This window comes from Osmerus eperlanus, chromosome 5, assembly GCF_963692335.1.
Source record: "Osmerus eperlanus chromosome 5, fOsmEpe2.1, whole genome shotgun sequence".
NCBI classification, from domain to species: Eukaryota; Metazoa; Chordata; class Actinopteri; order Osmeriformes; family Osmeridae; genus Osmerus; species Osmerus eperlanus.
The window spans coordinates 16,445,068-16,464,670 of NC_085022.1; the positions used below are offsets into that span (position 1 = coordinate 16,445,068).

At 50.5% G+C, this 19,603-nt stretch overlaps 2 protein-coding genes and 1 long non-coding RNA gene across 6 annotated transcripts in view; 1 reads left to right on the top strand and 2 right to left on the bottom strand.

The window, feature by feature from the left end:
- Positions 1–677: 677 nt before the first annotated feature.
- Positions 678–2,070, bottom strand: LOC134021308 (DNA-directed RNA polymerase II subunit RPB11-a-like). Its single transcript, XM_062461992.1, has 4 exons — positions 1,929–2,070; positions 1,635–1,724; positions 1,369–1,543; positions 678–1,147 (listed from the first exon to the last, which is right to left on the bottom strand). Exons 1-4 carry the CDS (start codon positions 1,979–1,981, stop codon positions 1,112–1,114), a joined length of 354 nt encoding a protein of 117 aa, XP_062317976.1. The 5' UTR covers positions 1,982–2,070; the 3' UTR covers positions 678–1,111.
- A 1,479-nt stretch (positions 2,071–3,549) lies between these two features.
- Positions 3,550–4,740, top strand: LOC134021309 (uncharacterized). The gene is made up of 2 exons (XR_009930492.1): positions 3,550–3,746; positions 4,188–4,740. It is a non-coding gene; the product is annotated as an uncharacterized LOC134021309 (long non-coding RNA).
- Positions 4,741–6,506: 1,766 nt separating this feature from the next.
- rassf7a (Ras association domain family member 7a) overlaps positions 6,507–19,603 on the bottom strand; it is a 27,974-nt gene continuing 14,877 nt past the window's right edge. For 3 of the 4 annotated variants that reach the window (XM_062461976.1, XM_062461977.1, XM_062461975.1), the window contains 5 exons: positions 13,632–13,826; positions 11,408–12,333; positions 8,878–9,049; positions 8,633–8,740; positions 6,507–8,075 (listed from right to left, as the gene is read on the bottom strand). In XM_062461976.1, the coding sequence (XP_062317960.1) occupies positions 7,930–8,075; positions 8,633–8,740; positions 8,878–9,049; positions 11,408–12,333; positions 13,632–13,734 (1,455 nt within the window). In that variant the 5' untranslated portion in view covers positions 13,735–13,826 and the 3' untranslated portion in view covers positions 6,507–7,929. The remainder of the gene's footprint in view (positions 8,076–8,632; positions 8,741–8,877; positions 9,050–11,407; positions 12,334–13,631; positions 13,827–19,603) is intronic. The other variant, XM_062461978.1, reaches the window with a different exon arrangement.

The window sequence follows — 19,603 nt, forward strand, 5'->3', positions numbered from 1 at the left end:
CCCCTTCTCCTGGAGAAACAGCCTCCCCCCTTCTTTCCCTGGAGACGCAGCTCCCACCACCCATACATCATTTGGTCCTTGAGACTCCCTATCCTGGAAACCCCCCCTCTTTGCCCATCACCAGACCTGTGGGTCTTGTCTGTCCCCCCATTTCATGGAACATCATACTCACGCCCTGAATATCTAATTGGACACTACACTCCCGCCTTATGGTTTTCGGACCAATCACCTGACAAACACCTCCCTCTCTTGGGGGTACAAGACCTGTCTCCCCGAGGACAGGGAGACAGAATTTGGACTGGGCAGAACTCTCTCTGATTTCTGTCAAGACTACTTTCTCAACAAAGGCCTTCGTTTGATCTACTCTGTGACTCTGTTTCTGTGAAGCTGCATTGGCATCATCGACTGATTCACTGTACTAGACTAAGAACATCCGGTCCGGTATTTAACCTTGTATCATTCTCCACTACCCAGATTTTACACACTTTACAGCACTAGATCTACATTGTCCTGCTGCTGGCAACCCAGATTTTTGACCCAGTCCTGACTGTTCCCCTTTTGAGTCTGGACACCATTATGTAGGCTATATCACACTGAATGAGCAGTGACAGAATAATAGAGGACTTAATTATGTCCCTTGATCAGTCTCTTTCAATCAGTAGCAAATCCCATGCCAATACTGTTTTTAGGTTTATATAAAACAGGCAGTTTGCAGAACTGTATTGACAGATGTTTGACAACTCAAGGCAATGTTTTCTCAAGTGTAGAACAGTTTTACAAACCAGTGGGCACTTTATGGACAACGTTTGCTCTTATGTCCAACATAACACACTTTAGAAAGATATTAAAAGCTTCATGTATCGAAACAAGAAAAACAAACATTTAACAAAATATTACCTACATTATGCAAACATTTGTTAAGAAACTCTTTTTATTACCATGACTTGAAAATAAACAAAGACATCATACTTTTCTTCAAGCAAGAATATGTCATACAAGTATACGTGGGTGTTACAATTAGTCCACCCTCTATCCTTTTAAGAATGAGATCATTCAAGGTTCAAAAAAAAAAAAATCATAATAATGATTATTCAATGAGTGCCGGCAGTCTTCATTCGATCCCTTCCTGCTTGTCCTTGATAGAAACCTGAAACACAATAACATAATAAAGCAAACTGGTTGATGTCTTGATTCAAGAAGTGAGTATGGTTAGTCTGCTAAAAATTATACAATGAGCTAGTGTGTAGTTGACATGGTGAAAAACATTTCCAATCAAAAATGTATAGCATGACTGAAGCTGGTCCTTAGGAGTCTACAATAACACATTCTAATATCACTACTTGAGTAACTTGTTTTTTCTGCACTCACCCTGAACCTCTCCTCCAGCAGGGACAGTTCACTGATGAGATCGGTGATGGCATTGGTGAAAGCCTCCTGAGGACTGTAGTCGGGAGTGGTCTGAACACGGATAACAATCTTGTGCTCCAGAGGATGTGGAACTTTATAGCCAGCGAAGAGCACCTGGGGGTCTTTCAGCAGTTGTCTGTATGGAGAGCAACAGGAATTGCATGGGTTCCACACAGAAGTGTAACGTTTTCCTTGAAGGACAGCCAGTATAGGCTATTAGTACTTACGATCTGATGATGTTCCCAAGTGTATGATCTTCTTTATTCAATGTGAAAAGACAAGCATTGGGAACTTTTGTGTCCTTTGTAATAGTTATTCTGTAAAACAAAACCACACAGGGGGGTTATAGCTATAGCTACACATAATGAGACAGGTTGCTGGAAGTAATCATAAACAAACACAAAGCTTTAGGGCAGCTAGCTGGGCCAGTAGTAGATAGCTAGAGATGGTATGGTCCATGCTAAGTCGCTAGCTAAAATGTTTCGGATGCTGGCATATGAAAAGTAATGTCTGCAACTTACTTCTTTTCTCCTTCGAACAACAAAAATGACTCAAATGCAGGAGGTGCGTTCATCTTTCAGAAACTACACGGCAAGACGTAAGCTTGCCAGCAGAAAGGAGGAAGTTTGTACCTACCTACCAGGAAAGATGATAAGTGCCGCTGGCTTTATACGGATTTCAAAATAAAAGATATACATGACACAATAATATAATGCTGTTCAAATGCAGTATTGGACAAATGCTTGTATATTATTTATTGGAGTCATTTATTCTTGTGTGTATAATATACACATTTCAAATGAGGAATATTTACGTAGCCTATATATTTAAATTATATAGCCTACGTCACATCTGTATACAAATATATACAAGTGTAGTGTGAAGTTTTGCTTATAGAAACGTTGGTTGACTATATCCCTTTCTAAATGTCGTTGCATTATGTTTTCCATCTCCAATAATAAAATAAAAGGCACCGTAAACCTCCTTGGGTACTATCGGTATCTGTCGCCCCCTGTTGGACGTTGTAAAAAGTGCACGTTATATAAAACTGGACATCTCGGACAGCTCGCCCTGATTTATTATTAAATGATGAACGGCAAAATGGTATCGTCCAGTCCTAACTGTTCCCCTCAGATGCGCCCCCGTAACCAACGTTATTGTTTTCTATTCTATTAACTAAAAATTACAATGTCTCCCCGCTCCTCGCTTTTCCAGGCAGGGGTGCCCATGAGAGCACACCACCGGCACGTCTCTTTCAATATTCAGCAAATTCCATGCCAATCCTATGTTTAGGTGTAGGCTATTTAAACACGCAGTAGCTATAGGTAAACTTGGATTGATTGCTTTTTTACTAAGACACATTTACCTTAACATTTAACTTGGGGCTGTTATCTCACAATATCTTATGTACGAGTACGACCATAACTGATTTAAAGTTATTACTTTCACGTATTCTATATACATCACATTATTATAAAACGTGTCAACTGTGAAACTGTATAAATGGCCTTTCCAAATGATTATAGTAGGATAACTGTCAATTACGTTATATTAAACTGTGGACTGTTTCAAAATCCAGCCATGGACGCACTACCTCAATCAATCCATCAGTCTGTGCAATTTAGTATCGTAAGAGCGCCACTATAGCCTACAATCGTGCTGCATCCTTGGTACGTGCACAACCACACTCGCCTCATGGCAACACTGTACACAAGCGAACGAGTTCAACCACTTTCGATTGTACGGGTAGGGCGCTTTTTCTCAGTTTGGGTTAAAACGCATGTGCTTTGAATCCGATGACCAATCTTGCATCACAGTTCACCCATAATAGTCAAGGGGAATCTGGTCCTGCACTCATTAATGTAAAATATTCCTGTCAGCAGGAAATAGATGACGTGAAAATGGTTCATTCCTAATGTAAGACGTGCAAAAATGAACGCACCGCACCCCAACTATAACTCAGAAATCCACCAAACCCATTGGCAGTGTGAAGCACGCCCATTCGACGTTGTCATTCGACTACTGTCTTTATAGGGCCGCCCATACAGCTCAAAGTGGAGGACTCACTGGCTTTATGAGACGTCAATAGCTGTGTTATTTGAATATACAGGTCAGGTTGCAGATGCAGGGGAGTGGGCAGGGCTGGTCGGGGTAGTGCAAGTGAATTGAACTTCTGCGTTGGTGTACATTGTATTCTTGAAATGCACCCAACTTAAAATTAAATGTTGTTATTACATTTGAAGGAAAATCATGTTAAGTTGTCGTGAGCATGGCTTGATGGCACCTATTATGGCACTTGAAAAGATTTTATATGTAAAAAAGAAAAGAAAACTTGACTGGTAAGTGTCCATCTTTTTATCTGCAATGTATTCTCTTAACATTTGTGATCATTAATAATGTTGATTCATGGTATTTTAAAAGGAATGTTTTTCTGTCATTTTTTGTCTGCTATTGTCATCTTGGATAATCTTTCGGCCGTGATAATTTAACAACGTGGACAGGTTAAAGAGGATGAGAGCATGCTGTTAAATAATAACAATAAGAATTCATGATTTGTGTGGATGTGTCAAGTATAAATCAGACTGTTAGAGATAAACTTACGAATTATTTCTAAAAGTTTTAATGCAGCGTGCTCAGGCCACTTGTTCAGATTCCATGTTTATGATTGATTTGTTTCCTTGTACTTGTGGAGATATTGATATTATTATAAGTAGGAATAGTCTCGTATGATAGGCTATTATAATTTGGCCGCATACAAAATAAATTGTTGTTCTCTACAGACCCGTGTGTTTGCATTGCAAGGGATTTCCATCTTTGGAATCTAAAAGCAGGTAAGCCACTGACTAACGCACATTGCGCCAGTACCTTATTCCACTGTGCGTGTGACAGCGGCTAACCTGTTTTTGGAGTTACCTCTGCGTCTCACCGTGGGAACGGCCCTCTGTCCGGCCAGACCCATTCGAATCGACCGAACGTTCGCAAGTTCATCATGTCCTATTCAGAATGTGGAAATTGGTCTGTTTGTCTGCCGCCCTCCTTGTGGCCTTCCAGGGTACTGTTTCCTAATTAATATCAAATTAGCCTCTATGTATGCACTTCTAAAACTAAAATAACCATGGAGCGCGAATCCAAATAATTACTCCTGAAGTCAGGACTCAGTCCACTGAGGATTTGTGAATACTGTTTGGTTTAGTTAACTCTTCTCAACACTTAACCTGTAACCATATCTGTAACTGTACACAGTGTACTTTTCCATTTTCCATGTCAATGCCAACGTGTATGAAGTGAACATTGTATCCCAAAGGAGACCCAGTAAACTTTGTTGAAATCAAATGAGCCCTTAGGCACTGTCATTTCTTATTTGATGTGTTAAGGCCTTGTGATGTGTGAGTGGCCAATCTAATGGCCCGCTGCATGACTCAGTGTGACACATTGGAACAGATAAAAGCTGTGTGTCAGACGCCTTTACAGCGTCCTGACCCCTCATGGGCTGGTGTGGACGTGCCGGGGCTCACTCCTCCTGCTAATATGGCCTTATCCTGAACACACCCTGTATATGAGCATATGTGATGACATCACGGTGACATGTAGTGCCATGCTATCTCCCCTGTGCTAGCTCTCATATTACATTGGCTTTGCTGAATCTTTTGCACTTTTAGCACATAAGTGATGAACTGTTCAGCAGCCTAACGTCATGGTTAATCATCCCAGATTGATTAAAAGTGGACTGACTGTATGTTGTATGGCACTGGACCATTCTGAGTCAAGGCTATGCCCACTTCATTCCATCCTGTATGTGTTGATACAACAATCTTAAATTGTCAATGTTTTCATGTTCATGATATTGCTGTCCAGGGATGTTTGGGGTTTGGGAAACTGTGTGTGTGTGGTGTATAAGTGCAACTATGTCTACAACGGTAGTGTCTTCAAGCCACGGACAGGAATTCCATAAAGAGAACTGGAGCCTTATAAGTGATAATCCCAATGAAGAAAGAAAAAAATACACATTTGTTTGTGTTTGGGCCTCCGTAGATGGTCACAGGACTGTCCAGATTGTGGGAACTGCAGGGATTTGGGGATTATCTAACCTCATCCAAGCCAGACGTCCCCTGATCTTATCTCCATAATCCAATCGCACATAATCAATCTTAATATGAAAACCGTGTAGGTCTTTAAAGAAGGTCTGGTACAAACAGTTGTACCTGTCATTGTCACCAAATTCCCAATCAAGGGTTGAAATACTTCTGTATTAAGAATCTGCTGACACAAGGTAGAGCAAGGCTTAACAAGAGCTGGAGGGCAAGACATGCAGGCACCAAAAGTCAAACTGACATTTCTATAGGCCTTTTCTGGGATTCCAGCTAAGACGTGTGAGTTGGGACAAAATATTTACAGATCGAGACAGTTCCCACGTGTGTGTGGCGGTGGTTCTATTGTCTCTCTGAGGTAAACAAATATCCGAAAACTAAATGTCCTGGCTCGTAAATACTTAAAGAGCAGAAAACACTGCAAATCCTGAAGGAATTCTGAAGCCCTAGAACCAACCAAGTGAGGATTAAAGAAGACCCTCCTTCTCCAGGAACATTAAATGTGTATCAGTCAGCCATCTTGAGTGTGTGCATGTGTCAGGCCTGGCAGCAGCTGGTAGGGTAGGTCAGGATCTGTACTGTACATATGCTACTGTGTTATATCACCTCCCCCCCAGCCCCTCCCCACCTCCCTCTATGGTAACTGGTAACAGGAAGTAGGCTACACCTCATTTCCTTCATCACCCAGGGAACCCCTGTGACAACACCTCCTATAGGCCAGCTGTGAAGCACGCCTTCAGCTGTTGGTCCAATCACAGGACCTTATATCATACGACTTTCCACAAGGACTGACAGGACTGTAGCTGCACCTATAATGTATTGATAAGGCATTTCATATGGAAGCTACAGAGATGGTGACTGGCACCATTAGTCTGCTGGTCTTTCCTGGTACAGCTCTGTCTTGGTGGTCTGTCAAGGTCCTGCCAACTCATGTGATTCCCATCCAGGAGCCAGCGTGGTGTGAGGATTCTCCTGCTCCCCACTCACTCATATCAAAACACCACAACGGGGTTATCTAAAACAATGCACATGTTTCTTTTTTATTATTATGACATTTAAATACACATACAGTAAAGGAAATATTCCTCTAGGTAAAAGTTTCCTAAAATTATTTCACATTTGATACATACTTTGCAGTGTACAGTAGCAAAAAGTGCCGTAAATATATTTCTGTATATACATTCTGTGTACAATGTGGTAGTGAATAAGGACAGTAGTTACAGAGACAGTTGACAGTGGGGGTTAAACAGGAGCTGGTGGTGACAGACAGTAAACAGTGAACAGTGTCCCTTGGCCCTGTGGTCCTTGTTCTATCTCCATGAAGACTCTCTGGATGTCAAGACTGCAAGACACACAAAAATAAGCGGGGTGATGCTTGTTGGGCGTTCTTTGAGAACACAGTTTACTGGTAGAGCGCAAGGCAACGGGTGAGCTTGGTGAATGAACGTTGTAAAGCATGCCTCAGAAGGCTAGGTTAGAAGTCGCCCTTAGCCACTGATACCAGGTCAGGTCTTTTTTATTCATCCATCAAACTATCTGATTGTTTGTTGGACAGTCTGATACCAGATCTGTGGTTGGGGGTGACTTCTAGCTGAGAGGTGTGGCTCTAAGACACGGAAAGGGGTGGAAACTTCAGGTTGAATAAATAAAATAGAAAAACACCTTGTGATTCATAGCAACAGCAAAGAAACACCCCAGATACCACCTAGCAACCGGGAGAGAGGAGAGACACACCCTCACACACACATTGACCTGTCAGGCTGGCGAAGAATGAGCACGTGAAGGGCACCTGTATGTTTTAGTAGGGCGTTTAGTATACATTCTAAAGGTTTAATACCGTGGTCAGCAGTTATCCTGGAACTATGCTTCGGGCCAGGTCAAGCACTGACGGGTCAACGGTTAGATGTGGTTGGGTAAAGGTCAGCCACGGAAAACCTCCAGATAACATCAGACTGAATACAAGCCATGGTCCATTATTGATACATGTCAAAAGCATTCTTAGCTAGTAATGAATCATTGTTTTGAAAAACGCTGATTGGAAGCTACACCAATGGCATGGGGTTGTCTGGAGTGTTTTAGCGAGGGAGAGACAGAAGAGGGCCTTTGCATGTATCCAGAAAGGGCCCATGGCTTCTCACAGGGGAAGAGAGAGGGGACGGTGCAACACACTGTGCAGAGCCCAGAGAGCTCGGCTCTGTCTTTGGAAGTCGACAGGTCACCACCGTACAGCGCAGGACCAAACCTCCACACAGACACACCCGGCACGTTTCACACAGGCGAACATCAGCAAACGTCCTCCTCGTATGTCTCCGTTACACCGGTCCCGTAGCTCTCTCGGCCCCGGCGGCCAGTCCTCTGAACTTACAGTCGGAACGTTTGCTACGGTCACCGCCGGACGCAGGACGGGCTAACGCGGCGAGGGGTTTCTGAGGCGTCACTGGAAAACAGTGCTGTCGTGTCGAGGGTGGGAGACCCCCAGTCCACCTGTGTGACTGGGGGGAGAGGGCGGGGGGAGGGGGGAGGAGGGGCAGGAGGTGCTCACGAGTGTCCGGGTACAGCTGGAGCGGCCCCGGGCCACGGCTACCGTTGGTCCAGAAAAGAGGGGGGGGGGGGGGGGGGGGAGGAAGGGGAGGGGGAGGAAGAGAGGTATGGGGAGAGAGAGAGAATGAGAAAGGGAAACAGAAAGACAAAGAAGAAGGAGGTTGAAATGCATCCGAGGCGGAAGAGAAGAAGTGACACGCGTGTGAGGAACAGACGGCACCCAGAGAAGGTGAGGCAGTGACAGGAGAAGGAAGTTAGGAGCAGGAAGTTAGAAGCCTGGTAAACCCATTAGCATGGCAGCGTAAGGGCAGCATTAGGCACGGGGGGGGGGGGGGGGTCAGAGTTGACGGAGGAGGAGCCAGCGAGCTCCACCCCCCATGTCGAGGGGCGTGGCCACTCGACATGGGGCAAGCAGAGACGGGGTGGGGAGGGGGGTGGGGGCACGGAGGGAGGGGTTGATTGACGGGCACACCGGCGGACGGGAGGGGCCCGGGGCGAGGGAGGGGCAGAGCAGGTAAAGAGACGGGGATCTGAGGGCAGTAGAGGTGCAAGGCTGGGGAGGGGCGGGGGAGCGGAAGGATCTCACACATACACACCCTCAGGGTTGAGACTGGACACCAGGGGGTTCTGCAGGTTGCGGGGATGTCCTAGGAACTGCTTGGCCGTGGGCCGCGGAGGAGACTCCGACGGGCGCAGGGACAGACCTGGAGATGAGACACACAGCTTGAGAGACGGGCATCGCTCCATACAAATCTTTGGATCAGCCTGTATTGTGTGTGCATCAGCCTGTGTGTGTGTGTGTGTGTGTGTGTGCGTGTATGAGCCTGTGTGTGTCCCCTACCTCCGTTCCTGTAGCCCTCCTGCAGCAGGGCGGCCAGTTCCAGCTGCTCCAGCTCGTGGAGGTCTGTGCGGGAGTGGGAGTGAGCCGGCAGGACCCCAGCCTGCTGGATGAACTGCTGCAGGTTACACTGCCTCAACTCCTTGTTCAGCTCCTCCAGGTCCTCCTGCTTGCTCTGGGGACAGGAGGGAGAGGGAGCAGGGGGGAGAGAGGAGAGAGAGCAGGGGGAGGGAGGAGAAAGAGAGAGCATGAAAGAGGGAGAGCAGGGGGAGGGAGGAGAAAGAGCAGGAGGGAGAGAGAGGAGAGGGAGCAGGAGGGGGGGAGCCATAGGAGGGAGGTAGAGGTGGTGGGGTGCGAGAGGTGGGCAGGGGGCATCAGGAGGGGGGGCGGGGAGGCAGAGGAGGAGAGAGTCAGATGGTGTCTATTCCTCACAGTCTACCTCTAGACCTCAACCTACCCCTCGATCACAACATCACTCGTTGTGCATTGTGTAAGGTATTCCAAAGAGCAGAGACCCAATGAGCGGAATGAGATGTACTTTACATAGTACACCCATTATTAGTGATAGGTTATATTATAGGAATCTTGCCGATTGGCCACCAGAGGGCAGCAGAGCACCACTGATCTCAGAGGTTTGACATTTTAAATATTCCACTTCATCACCCTTCATTCATCCACTTGTAAACAATCTGCCCATACAAGCAGCCACCAGCTTCCTGTATATGAATACAGCTCATCACCCTGACCAGCTGTACATCCACTGTAGGCCACAAGTTAGCACCTGTCTGTCTTCTGGGAGGTGGATGCAAGTCTATGGGCTGGAGGTCTACCAGCCTGTTAGGTTAGCTGATGGATGAGGTATATGTAGCTGTGAAGACCCTCACCTTAACCCTCCACCCCTGACGGATTAAACACCGATGCACACAAACACACTCATCGATCAGCCTGTATCGACTATCCAGCTGGGTGAAGTCTATGAGTCAGAACACATCGACTCCACCCCCCGCAACCCACACGCGAACAGACACACACACCCAGACACACACACACCACATACGTAATTGATCCTGTGTAGATCAAGCCAGCTGACACACTCATTAAACTAATGACAGCAGCCCGGAACTCATCTATATCATCATCCTCCTCTCCGACAGCTGGTCCACCTTAGGGTACCCCCCCCCCAAGCCCCGCCCCTGTCCGTGAACGGGAGCTGAACAGAGCTTGATCCTGCAGCTTTACCTTCTCTCGAGGTGTCGACAGCACATTGGAACGGTTAAGCTGAACGCCTAGGCGTCAACTATCCTGCTAGCACATCAACAATGCGTGCGGTCCCGCGTGGCCAGTGTTGTGGTGGGATGCAACTTGTGTTTTGTGACACGCGTGTTGTTCTCGAACGCATCCTCAAGGCTACTTGGCAGGCTAGTTGGCATACATGGAGCCCCCCCCAGTTGCTGTCTCCTACGCAGCCCTCACCGAGTCGGACAGACTAGGCTGTAACTCTGGGTTTAGATCCCCCACAGGCAGTCATCCTCCCATCAAGATAACGGACTGACTCCAAATAAGCTTTTTATCGTCTTCTAATCAGTACCAGAGCCAGCAGCACAGCTGTAGACCTCCAAGACGAGTTACAGTAGCTGAAGAGGTGCCAAAGACTTCGTGTAAGTTCTAATATGCTACCTATATTAACCCCCTCGTACAACACACAAGGCTTAGTCAAAAAGGATTGGTCAATAAGGGAACAAGGACTATTCTTTACTAACGTGATGCTATCTAGGTTACTTTTGCATTTGACACAAAAAATATTACAATCTCTCTCACGTCACATCCAGGCAGTCTTCCAACACAGCTGTTAGGTCTAGTCGCGTGTTGGTCTGGGTCTGAGAGAGCGGAACTGGGCCCTGTTCTAAGTAGATCAGCCCTGGTGTTGGGTTTCACGTGGAACAAGGGGAGGTTATGTTTCATCTCTAACTGGGTTAGCCTTTCATTTACAGCACAGCCATGACGGAGACACACAGGGCCAACTGTCAGCTAACACAGAGTTTCTCACCAGGGCTGAGGCCGGCCAAGAAAAAAAGCTCTCCCGCTATTCATGAACGATCTTTATTCTGTTTCTTTTTTTTTTTTTTTTTGAAATTTCAGATACAAGAATACAAGGTAACGCAGATAGGGTCATACACAACGCAATGCTGACAGACACTGAACTTTGAGAGCAGAGAAAACCTGCCAGGCCAGTCAAACAGGTTCACCAACAGGGTTCAACAATACAACACAGTTATAGAAAGCGATGGACAAGTACACAATGTCATTCATGATCATCTGTTTCCGGGTAAATATAACTTTTCCCAGTCATTTTTGGAGTGTCTTTTCAATCGTATGAGTTTTTGATGCCTCCCAAGTGACTGTCCATTCACTGGCGAGTGTGTGTGGTGGCCTGTGCTGCAGTGTGATAGGCTATGGGAGGTAGGGGGAGGTCCTACACTGTAAGTAGGAGGGGCTAAACCCCTCTTTCCAGGGCCCTTCCCTCTATCCTTACCTGCAGCATAGACTCCGCCTTCCCCAGAGCCCTGTTCATCTCCGATAACTCCGCCTCCAGCTCCTCGCCGTGCTTCTCCTGGCTCTGAAGCTCCACCTTCGCGGCGCTCACGGACTCCTCAGGCCCCATCTGATTGGGCCCCCCAGCCGTGGCCCCGCCCTCCTGGCTCTCCTGTTGGATCTCCTGCTCCAGGCGGGCGGAGCGAGCGTCGAGGTCGTGGAGCCGCCGCCCGCAGTCGTCCATCTTGGCGTGGAGCTCCCCCAGTCGCCTCTTCATCGCGTGCTCCCTCTCCGCCTCGGCCTGCAGCTCCTCCTCCCAGAACTGCTCGTAGGCCAGCTCCGCCTGGTTCCTCCTCACCGCCTGATCCAGAACCTCCAGCTCCTCCTGGAGTCGGGCCTCCGGCACAGGGGAGGCAGAGGGGACCGGCGAGGGACGCTCCCAGGCTCGGGACTCCCTCTCCAGGGTCTCCAGCTGGGCCTCCATGGCCCTCAGTCTCTCCTGCTGCTGGAGAACCTGGCGGAACACCTCCTCTTTGGACGGGCCCGCCGGGGGCGAGGGGCTGGGGGATGGGGGATGGGGGACGGGGCTGGGGGAGGCCCTCTGCTCTGGGGAGGAGTCATGTGGGGACCTCCGTACCTTGGTTCTGGGGGAGGTGGAGGGGCCCAGGTTGAAGGTGAGGGACTTCTTGGGCTGGGTGCGTTTGGGCAGTTCTGGCTCCGGGTGTTTGGGAAGGGTCAAAGGGCTGGGCCGGTCCTGGTTGGGCCCGGCGACGTCACTGCTGCTGGGTCCGGTCCGGCGCAGGACGAACTGGACTTCGTTTCCATGTTGGCCCAGCTTGGCCAGGGACTCCAGGGGCCTCTCTGTGGCTAGCAGCTGCCTCTCACTGTCCCTGAGGCGCTGGATCAGCACATAGCGACCCGTCTGACCTGAGGGGAGGAGAGATGAAAAGAGAGGGAAACAGAAAGTGGGAGGGACAAAAGGAGAACGGGTTAGAACAAAGAAATGCACAGAACAAGCACGACGTTGACAGACAGCTGACAGCAACAGAGATAACACAGGAGGTGGACACCCAGACCTAATCACCTGACCTAATCACCTGGTCTACCCTTGGAATCCAAACGGAGATTAAAGACACATAAGACATTAAAGGTCATTTGTTAAACAAAACATCCAATCAATAAACACAGATGTGATGTGAGGGTATTCGTCGGTATTTCCTGTCAGGTTTGGTTAGAAGTTCTGGGTCTAGATGGGATTATCCAAACATTTATCTTCAATTTGTCATCATAGAGAACTGGCTCTTTAACCAATGGTGAGTAAGGCTTATTAAAAATGTTCAAACAAACTAATTTGTAGCAGGGCTGTGAAATGAGGACGACGCCTCCCTGGTGCCCTGGCAGGCAGGCAGTGTGGTGGAAGAAGGGGGGAGGCAGACAAGCGGGAGGCGGGAACAAGGAGGAGGCGGGAACAAGGAGGAGGCATGTTGGAAGAAAGGAGGGAGGAAGCAGGTGGGTGGCAGCTACATGTGGCGTTCTCTGGTACTCTGGAGTATATCTTAGCTCCTTAGTTGAGGCTCCTGCAGCCTCTGGATATTGAGACAAGCCACGCTGACCCCTGGCTGCTTACCTAGCACCTAGCCCCCTGGGCTCCTAGCCCCCTAGGCTCCTAGCCCCCTAAGCTCCTAGCCCCACGGGCTCCTAGCCCCCTAAGCTCCTAGCCGCCTAAGCTCCTAGCCCCCTAAGCTCCTAGCCCCATGGGCTCCTAGCCCCCTAAGCTCCTAGCCCCATGGGCTCCTAGCCCCCTAAGCTCCTAGCCCCCTAGTCTCCTAGCCCCCTAAGCTCCTAGCCCCATGGGCTCCTAGCCCCCTAGGATCCTAGCCCCCTGGGCTCCTAGCCCCCTAGGCTCCTAGTCCCCTAGTCTCCTAGCCCCCTAGTCTCCTAGCCCCCTAGGCTCCTAGCCCCCTGAGCTTCTTTGTCCTGTTAATGAGGGTTGGAAATAGGTATTTAAAAACAGCTCCATCTTGTTTTTCTAAAAACTTCAGTGAGTTTCACCCCATACTGCTCACACAGGTTCTTGTGTTGCTAAAGGCTGTATGGAGTGGGTAGTCTCTCACTGGCCTGTCTGGTCTCTTAAGTACACCTGAGTTAGGCTCCCAGGTACAGAAGACAAGTGTATCAACAGCTGCTACGAAACACAGACAGGAAGTGAGTCCTGACATACTTACCAATAGCTTGGGCAAGAGCGATGACCACATCCTGGCAGGAAGTCTCCTCTGATAGGCCACATACGACCCGCACCACTCCATCCACCCACACCTTCAGCTCCATGTGAGCAGGCCGGGCGTCGCTCACGGTTCAGTTCAGCTAGGCACGCTTTGGCTCGGCCCGGCTCAGCACAGCATGGCCCGCGCTCGCTCTCTCTGCAGGGGAAACAGACCAGACGGGACCGTTAGACATAGCCAGGGTCTCGGAACTCGGAAGTTGGCAGAGTTCAAACTATAGTGCTGTGTCACCACAGTTTCTAATACAAACATAAAGTGCTGAAACCTGGCCAGCTGATTTGGAGGCTCGCTGTGGAAAGAGTTTGAACAAAAGCCGACATGAGTCATAGTCACGCGTCGCGTTTAGCTTCGAAACACGGGGAAAAGCAAACAGGGCCGTGAAAAAGTAAACACAAAAGACCAAAGTCGGATGACACACACACAAGAGGCTGTTGCTAATTGAAACACGAGCCACAGGCCGCTGTGTGACGAACAGCCGACTCGTTACCCATCCCCTGCTGACGATCTAGGCTAGCGGAGCTTGGCGTCCTCCCTCTCCTCCTCGCCCTATACGCAACAGCCCCTCGTTGACGTCAGCCGGGCTGCTTGCGTGTGTGGGAGCCTGTCGGTCGTGACTGAGATGTTGACTCGCAGCCCGCTGGGCTCGGGGGGGAAGGAGGCGGCGCGGCAGCGGGGCTTGGTTACGCTCACGTCCTGTCGGGTCGGAGGAGGCCCGGCGGTACCTCTGGACCCGAGGGCACCGCGGCAGATCCGTGACCCAATTAGACGCCCGGCTGCACACCTTCAAAGGCCGTACGACGGCTTAGTGCCGAGGGGAGCGGACAGGAAGACTGGAGAGGCTAAGGAACTGGATGGTTTGTGCATGCATGTGCGTGTGGGTGTGTGCATGCGTACAGTAGGCACGTAAGTGTGTGTGCATTTGTGTGTGTGTGTGTGATCCGCTTTGAGGAGTCTCAGCAGGAACTGAGTATCTTGGCCGAGACATCCCGGTGTACTCATGGCAGAGCAGCAGGTATTAAGCCTGAGGTCTGGGGAGAACATTTACAACCGTGAGGAAGGAACAAGGACGAACCCACCCTCCGACACACCGTTTATGAGTACAATGAGTGCGCGTAAAATAAGGCAATGACCAAACCTTCATTTATTCATACGACCAAAAGCCTCTGGCAACTGTACATAACCTAACTAGGCTAGGTGGTGTACGTGGGAGATATAAAAATATATTTGGGCTTGTGTAAGTAGAACAAGCCCAGCCAGAGAGCCACTGGCTGGTTTCGAGGTGTTTGGCTCAAATCCTCCATTATCCTCCTCTCATTCAGAGCTGGCTCTGCTCCAGTGCCCGTCTGGGGAGCTGCCTCAGAGGAATGCTGACTTCATCTGCCTGACCAGGACATCTTGCCGTCTAGATACCCCACCACCCGAAACCTTCCCGCTCGTTTCCCTCCCTGCCTGGTCCGTCTGTCCGTTCATCTGCTTGTCTGCCTGCTTGCCTGCCCCCCACCCCCCTCTTAGAACTTGACCTGGCCCCCTCTAACCACCACCTCCACCCTCATCTGGTATTTTGAGGCAAAACAGCCAGCGACCTGAGGGCGGACGGGGCTTGTGATGTGGCAACATCTCCCGGTACATGACAGCATTACACCCGGCACAGAAGGAGGGGGGGAGGGGGGGGGGGGGGGTGAGAGTCAGCCTTGATCCCTCACCAAAAACACTTTCATCTCCCTTCTCCTTTTCTACCCCGAATGGGACCCAGGTGCTTCTGAAGGAATGTGATATCCGGGGGGGGGGGGGGGGGGGGGAGTGCATTTCAAACGCAACATTTTGACACCGTTCGAGTCGCAGGTGAAGAGCGGCCGAGGTGTTTTCCTCTGCGACTGCACACTGCACCGTGTTGCAACAGCCATGAGCTCACGGGGCCAAAGTGTAGCTAGACCTGTAGATAAGGCAAGACGATTTCACTGAAGGTTACCCGCTGTGCTGTACTCCCTGTACAGGAAGTGGAAAAACCCGATTCAAATCCAAACAGCCCTGTTGTGCTCCCCTGTCCCTCACACCAGTATCGGTCAGACTCTGTTCTCAGCACACTGGAATGCTGCCTCACAGGCACCTGCGAGAGAGAGGCGAGCAGACAGGACGGCAGGCAGGGTAACAGGTAGGCCGACTTCTCTTTGTGCAGGGGAAGAACTCAAGACTGTGACACGCACACGTGAAATCCAAGATCGCACCTGGGAGAACGCCAGCGCTCAGCGAGCCTCTCGCGTCCTTTCCTTCAGCAGTTCCAGCCACAGGATGGGACTGGCTCTCCCTCTCCCTCTCCCTCTCTCTCCCCTCACCTGCCAGACTCGGATAAGCAGATAAACGAGAGGTGAGACTGTAAGGGTGTTTGTGCCTGGTCGTCAGTCACCTGGTCCCTGCGTCAGCCTGGGACCTGCATGCTTCATGCCCGGAGGCGTCCCTCTCCCACGCGCATCCTCGTCGGAGAAATGTGATTGACCCCGCCGGCAACTTAGCCATGCTAGCAGACCAGGCTCAGGGGGGGCCGTCTGTTCTCACGGTTACTGGCACGACAGACGGAAACACGATGCCAGCACCCGCTACAGCTATACCCTGCTGATCTGGCAACTGTGAGGCAGACTACATACTTGACTGAACGAGGCTGTGAAACTGGGGCTGGTTTCGAGCGAGAGGGCCGTGTCGTTTCTTCGACCGGAGGTGTCCCGAATGACCACATCTGCATTCCCACCCTGCGCTGTGCTCCACGCCCCAGCAGTAACAGGGCCCGGCACCTCCCCCACCACACCCCACCCAAACACCAGGCCCATCCACCACTGAGGGGTCCCCGTTCTCCACCCCACCCACGATGTCTATCCAGACCACAAGGCCCAGCACATCTTCAGCCCAGGCCAAGACGCACAGAGTATAAAGAGAGAGGGGGGGAAGGGGGCTGTGGTCTCCAGACCAGGGCCCTTCCCCTTCCTTCCTGCTCATCCCCCCCATCCGCCACCTCTCTCTCTCATCACTCTTTCCCTGGCTCAGCCCTCCGTCTCCCTCTCTCGTCTCTGTCTAAATGACAGGCCTGTGGTGGAGAGGGTGAAGGGTGTGGATGAATCGGCCGAGCCTAGCCGGTCTGCCACCCCGGATGAGCCCCAGCGTCGGGGCCGGAACAGCAGACCTGTCTCTGGACAAGCAGAGCATGATGAGGCATCAATCTGTCTCCATATGCACAACCCAGCTGCTCACAACATGGAACACACACACACACACACACACACATCACTTGCACGGATGGGCACACACATATACACACGCACGCATGCACACACACACACACACACACACAAAGACCAATAGACACACACAAACCCACGCCAAGCCCATAACCCTAGTTTCCCCAGAAAAAGATGGATTGCTTGCGGTTAGTCATCGAAAAAACTGGATGACAGATCAGAGGATGAAGGGTGAAGACAAAGGCGCAGCACCTTGTGGAGCAGATCTCACCTCAGGCCCAGCAGAACAAGCCTGAACTCCATCTGGTGTGTGTGTGTGTGTGGGGGTGTGGGGGTGATACAGTGTGTCCACAGAGAGGGAAAGAGAACGGAGAGGCGTGCCTTTTATCTTTACGAGGCCATGCTTGGCCTGCTCCCCGGGGTGAATCACCCTGCCCCGCCCAGCCCGGCGTACACACAGAGCACTGTTCCACTGAGGAGCAGCGCTATCTCCCCCCCCCCCTCGCATGGGCCACGACGACACTGAGGGGAACAAAGGCCACACACACACACGCACGCACGCAGACACACCATCCTTGACACACAACCCATTTTGCTATCCGTGTTTGAGTATCAGTACCCCCCCCCCCCCCCATCCCAGTCCTAGCCTTCTACAGTCCAGTCCAGTGCTTTACACAGTGACATAATTAGCCCCATTGTGGTGGACAGGGCCCGGCCGCTCGGCCAGGCTGCGCTCTCTGTGCCGGCCAGCTCCCGCACAGAGACACAGAGACGGGTCTCAGAGACCGGGCACTGGCCCGCCTGGCACCATCTGTCCCGTGGAGACGCGTTGTTACAACGAGCACGGCAACACCGTCCTCCTCTTCCTCCTCCCTCGCGCTCGGTTCGGCCGTCTGCTCCCCTGACGGGAGGTTTTTTATTGCCGCTCCCGCTCCCTCCCCACCATGTGTTAGACTGATAACACTAATAAAAGTGAGCGCGAACGCCGTGGTGTCCTCACCGACCTCCTCGTCTTCCATCTCCCCCCCCCCCTCCCCTCTCGTCCTCCACTCCTCCGGTCTCCTGACTCCAGGCTCGGGGGGGGGGGGGAGGTTGTCGTAGGTGGAGGGCGGGAGGGAGGGAGGGCGGGCTGACGCCTGCCTGTCCTGGACATGCCCGCGGTCGGCAGGCTGGTGTGCAGCGGCGGCTCTTTAATATCATGTCATTATCTCCTCTCCGGAGCAATTAGACCTCCTTTCTCGCTGGGAGGCGCAGAGTGACTCCTGTGGGTACTGCCTCTTCCACCCCACCCCCCTCCTCCCTCCTCTCAGCTCCACACACACACACACACACACACACACACACACACACACACAACCTATAGCACTGGCTCTTATTGGATATACTGGTCCAGAGGGGACCCAGCACAGTGTATTGAGCTGTATTACCATCACTGTCACCAGGGCCGTCTACACAGGTGACTAGGGTCTGCCTGTTTGACAGTCTGCATGGACATGATGGATTCCTTTAACCTGCCTGCTTCTGTCTCTGCCTGCCTGCCTGTCTGTCTGTCTGTCTGTCATAACAGGGAGTGGTCTGCCTTGTAGAGAGATTTGAGGATCAGAGCCTGCCCAGCCTCATAAAAACACACTTTGATTGGAAGAATCACAAGCTGGAGGCCATTAGTGTTTAATGGGTGTGACACGGCAGTAACACAGTTTGAATCAAAACAGCAGTCTAAACAGCAGTTAGGGCTGACTTTTTTACTTTGCGAAGGCCTGACAAAACATCAAAAGGCTCTCGGTTCTCTGTGGGGAATACATGACTGCTGTTGCTGAGCCCACAGGGCTGTGTGTGTTCCTGAATGTGTGCGTGTGTGTTTCTTTAAGGGTTTGCTTACTTTAAGTTCAAATTCAGTCCAGCCTGCTTGTATGCGTGTGCGCGCGTGCGCGTCTGTGTGCGCGCGTGCAATTATTTCACAACTTAGCATAGAGTCTGCAGCAGTCTCTCAGCTTGCTAATTAGACTGATCAGTTGCCTGGTTTCGTGTATGGAGCGCTGGAAGACATGAATAATGCATTTCACAGCACGTTCATATGGCAATTTTCTTAGTTTTTTTGGGGAGGAACAAAACCTCAACACGTGACCAAACGTCTCTCTGAAATATCCCCGCGTCAGACGGCCCGCCATTGAGATGCTAATGAGACAGCTAACGGGAGAGACACACACACTAAGCTGCTCAAGATGCCCGGACAGAAGAACACTTCGCAGCCATACACTCCTCCTGATTGGTTCAATCAGGCCGTACATGTGCGAGCATGAGTGGTTCATTAATACTCTAGACACACACACACACCCAGTCTATCGGATAACTTGGCACAATGTAACATTCTTCAGATATATTTAGCAAACATTCTTCAAGATGGGGTCACATAGAAAGCAGAACTCATTTGGAGAGTTCACTTTTAAAACTGGTACTGCTACACTGGTTATCAGTAAGTTGTCAAATAGGGCCCAAACTGGGGCTGGGGACTAGGCATGGGTCTTGGGCTAGTACAGGTGTAGGGCCTGGGGCTAGGGCTGACTTTGCTACAGCAGTGAAGGATAGAGGTTGCATTGTTAGAACCCAGTCAGTCCCAAACTGCTGATGGGCACCCATGTGTAATTATACACCCTCTACCTGACTCAGCACTGTACTACCCACCCTGGC

Bases quoted from the DNA above. Each gene is read 5' to 3' on its own strand.
- LOC134021308 (XM_062461992.1), bottom strand. From the start codon at position 1,981: ATGAACGCACCTCCTGCATTTGAGTCATTTTTGTTGTTCGAAGGAGAA. The intron at 1,725-1,928 runs GTAAGTTGCAGA...TTTGTTTTACAG, and splicing joins TTGTTCGAAGGAGAAAAGAA to AATAACTATTACAAAGGACA. The intron at 1,148-1,368 runs GTGAGTGCAGAA...ATTGTGTTTCAG, and splicing joins TGCTGGAGGAGAGGTTCAGG to GTTTCTATCAAGGACAAGCA.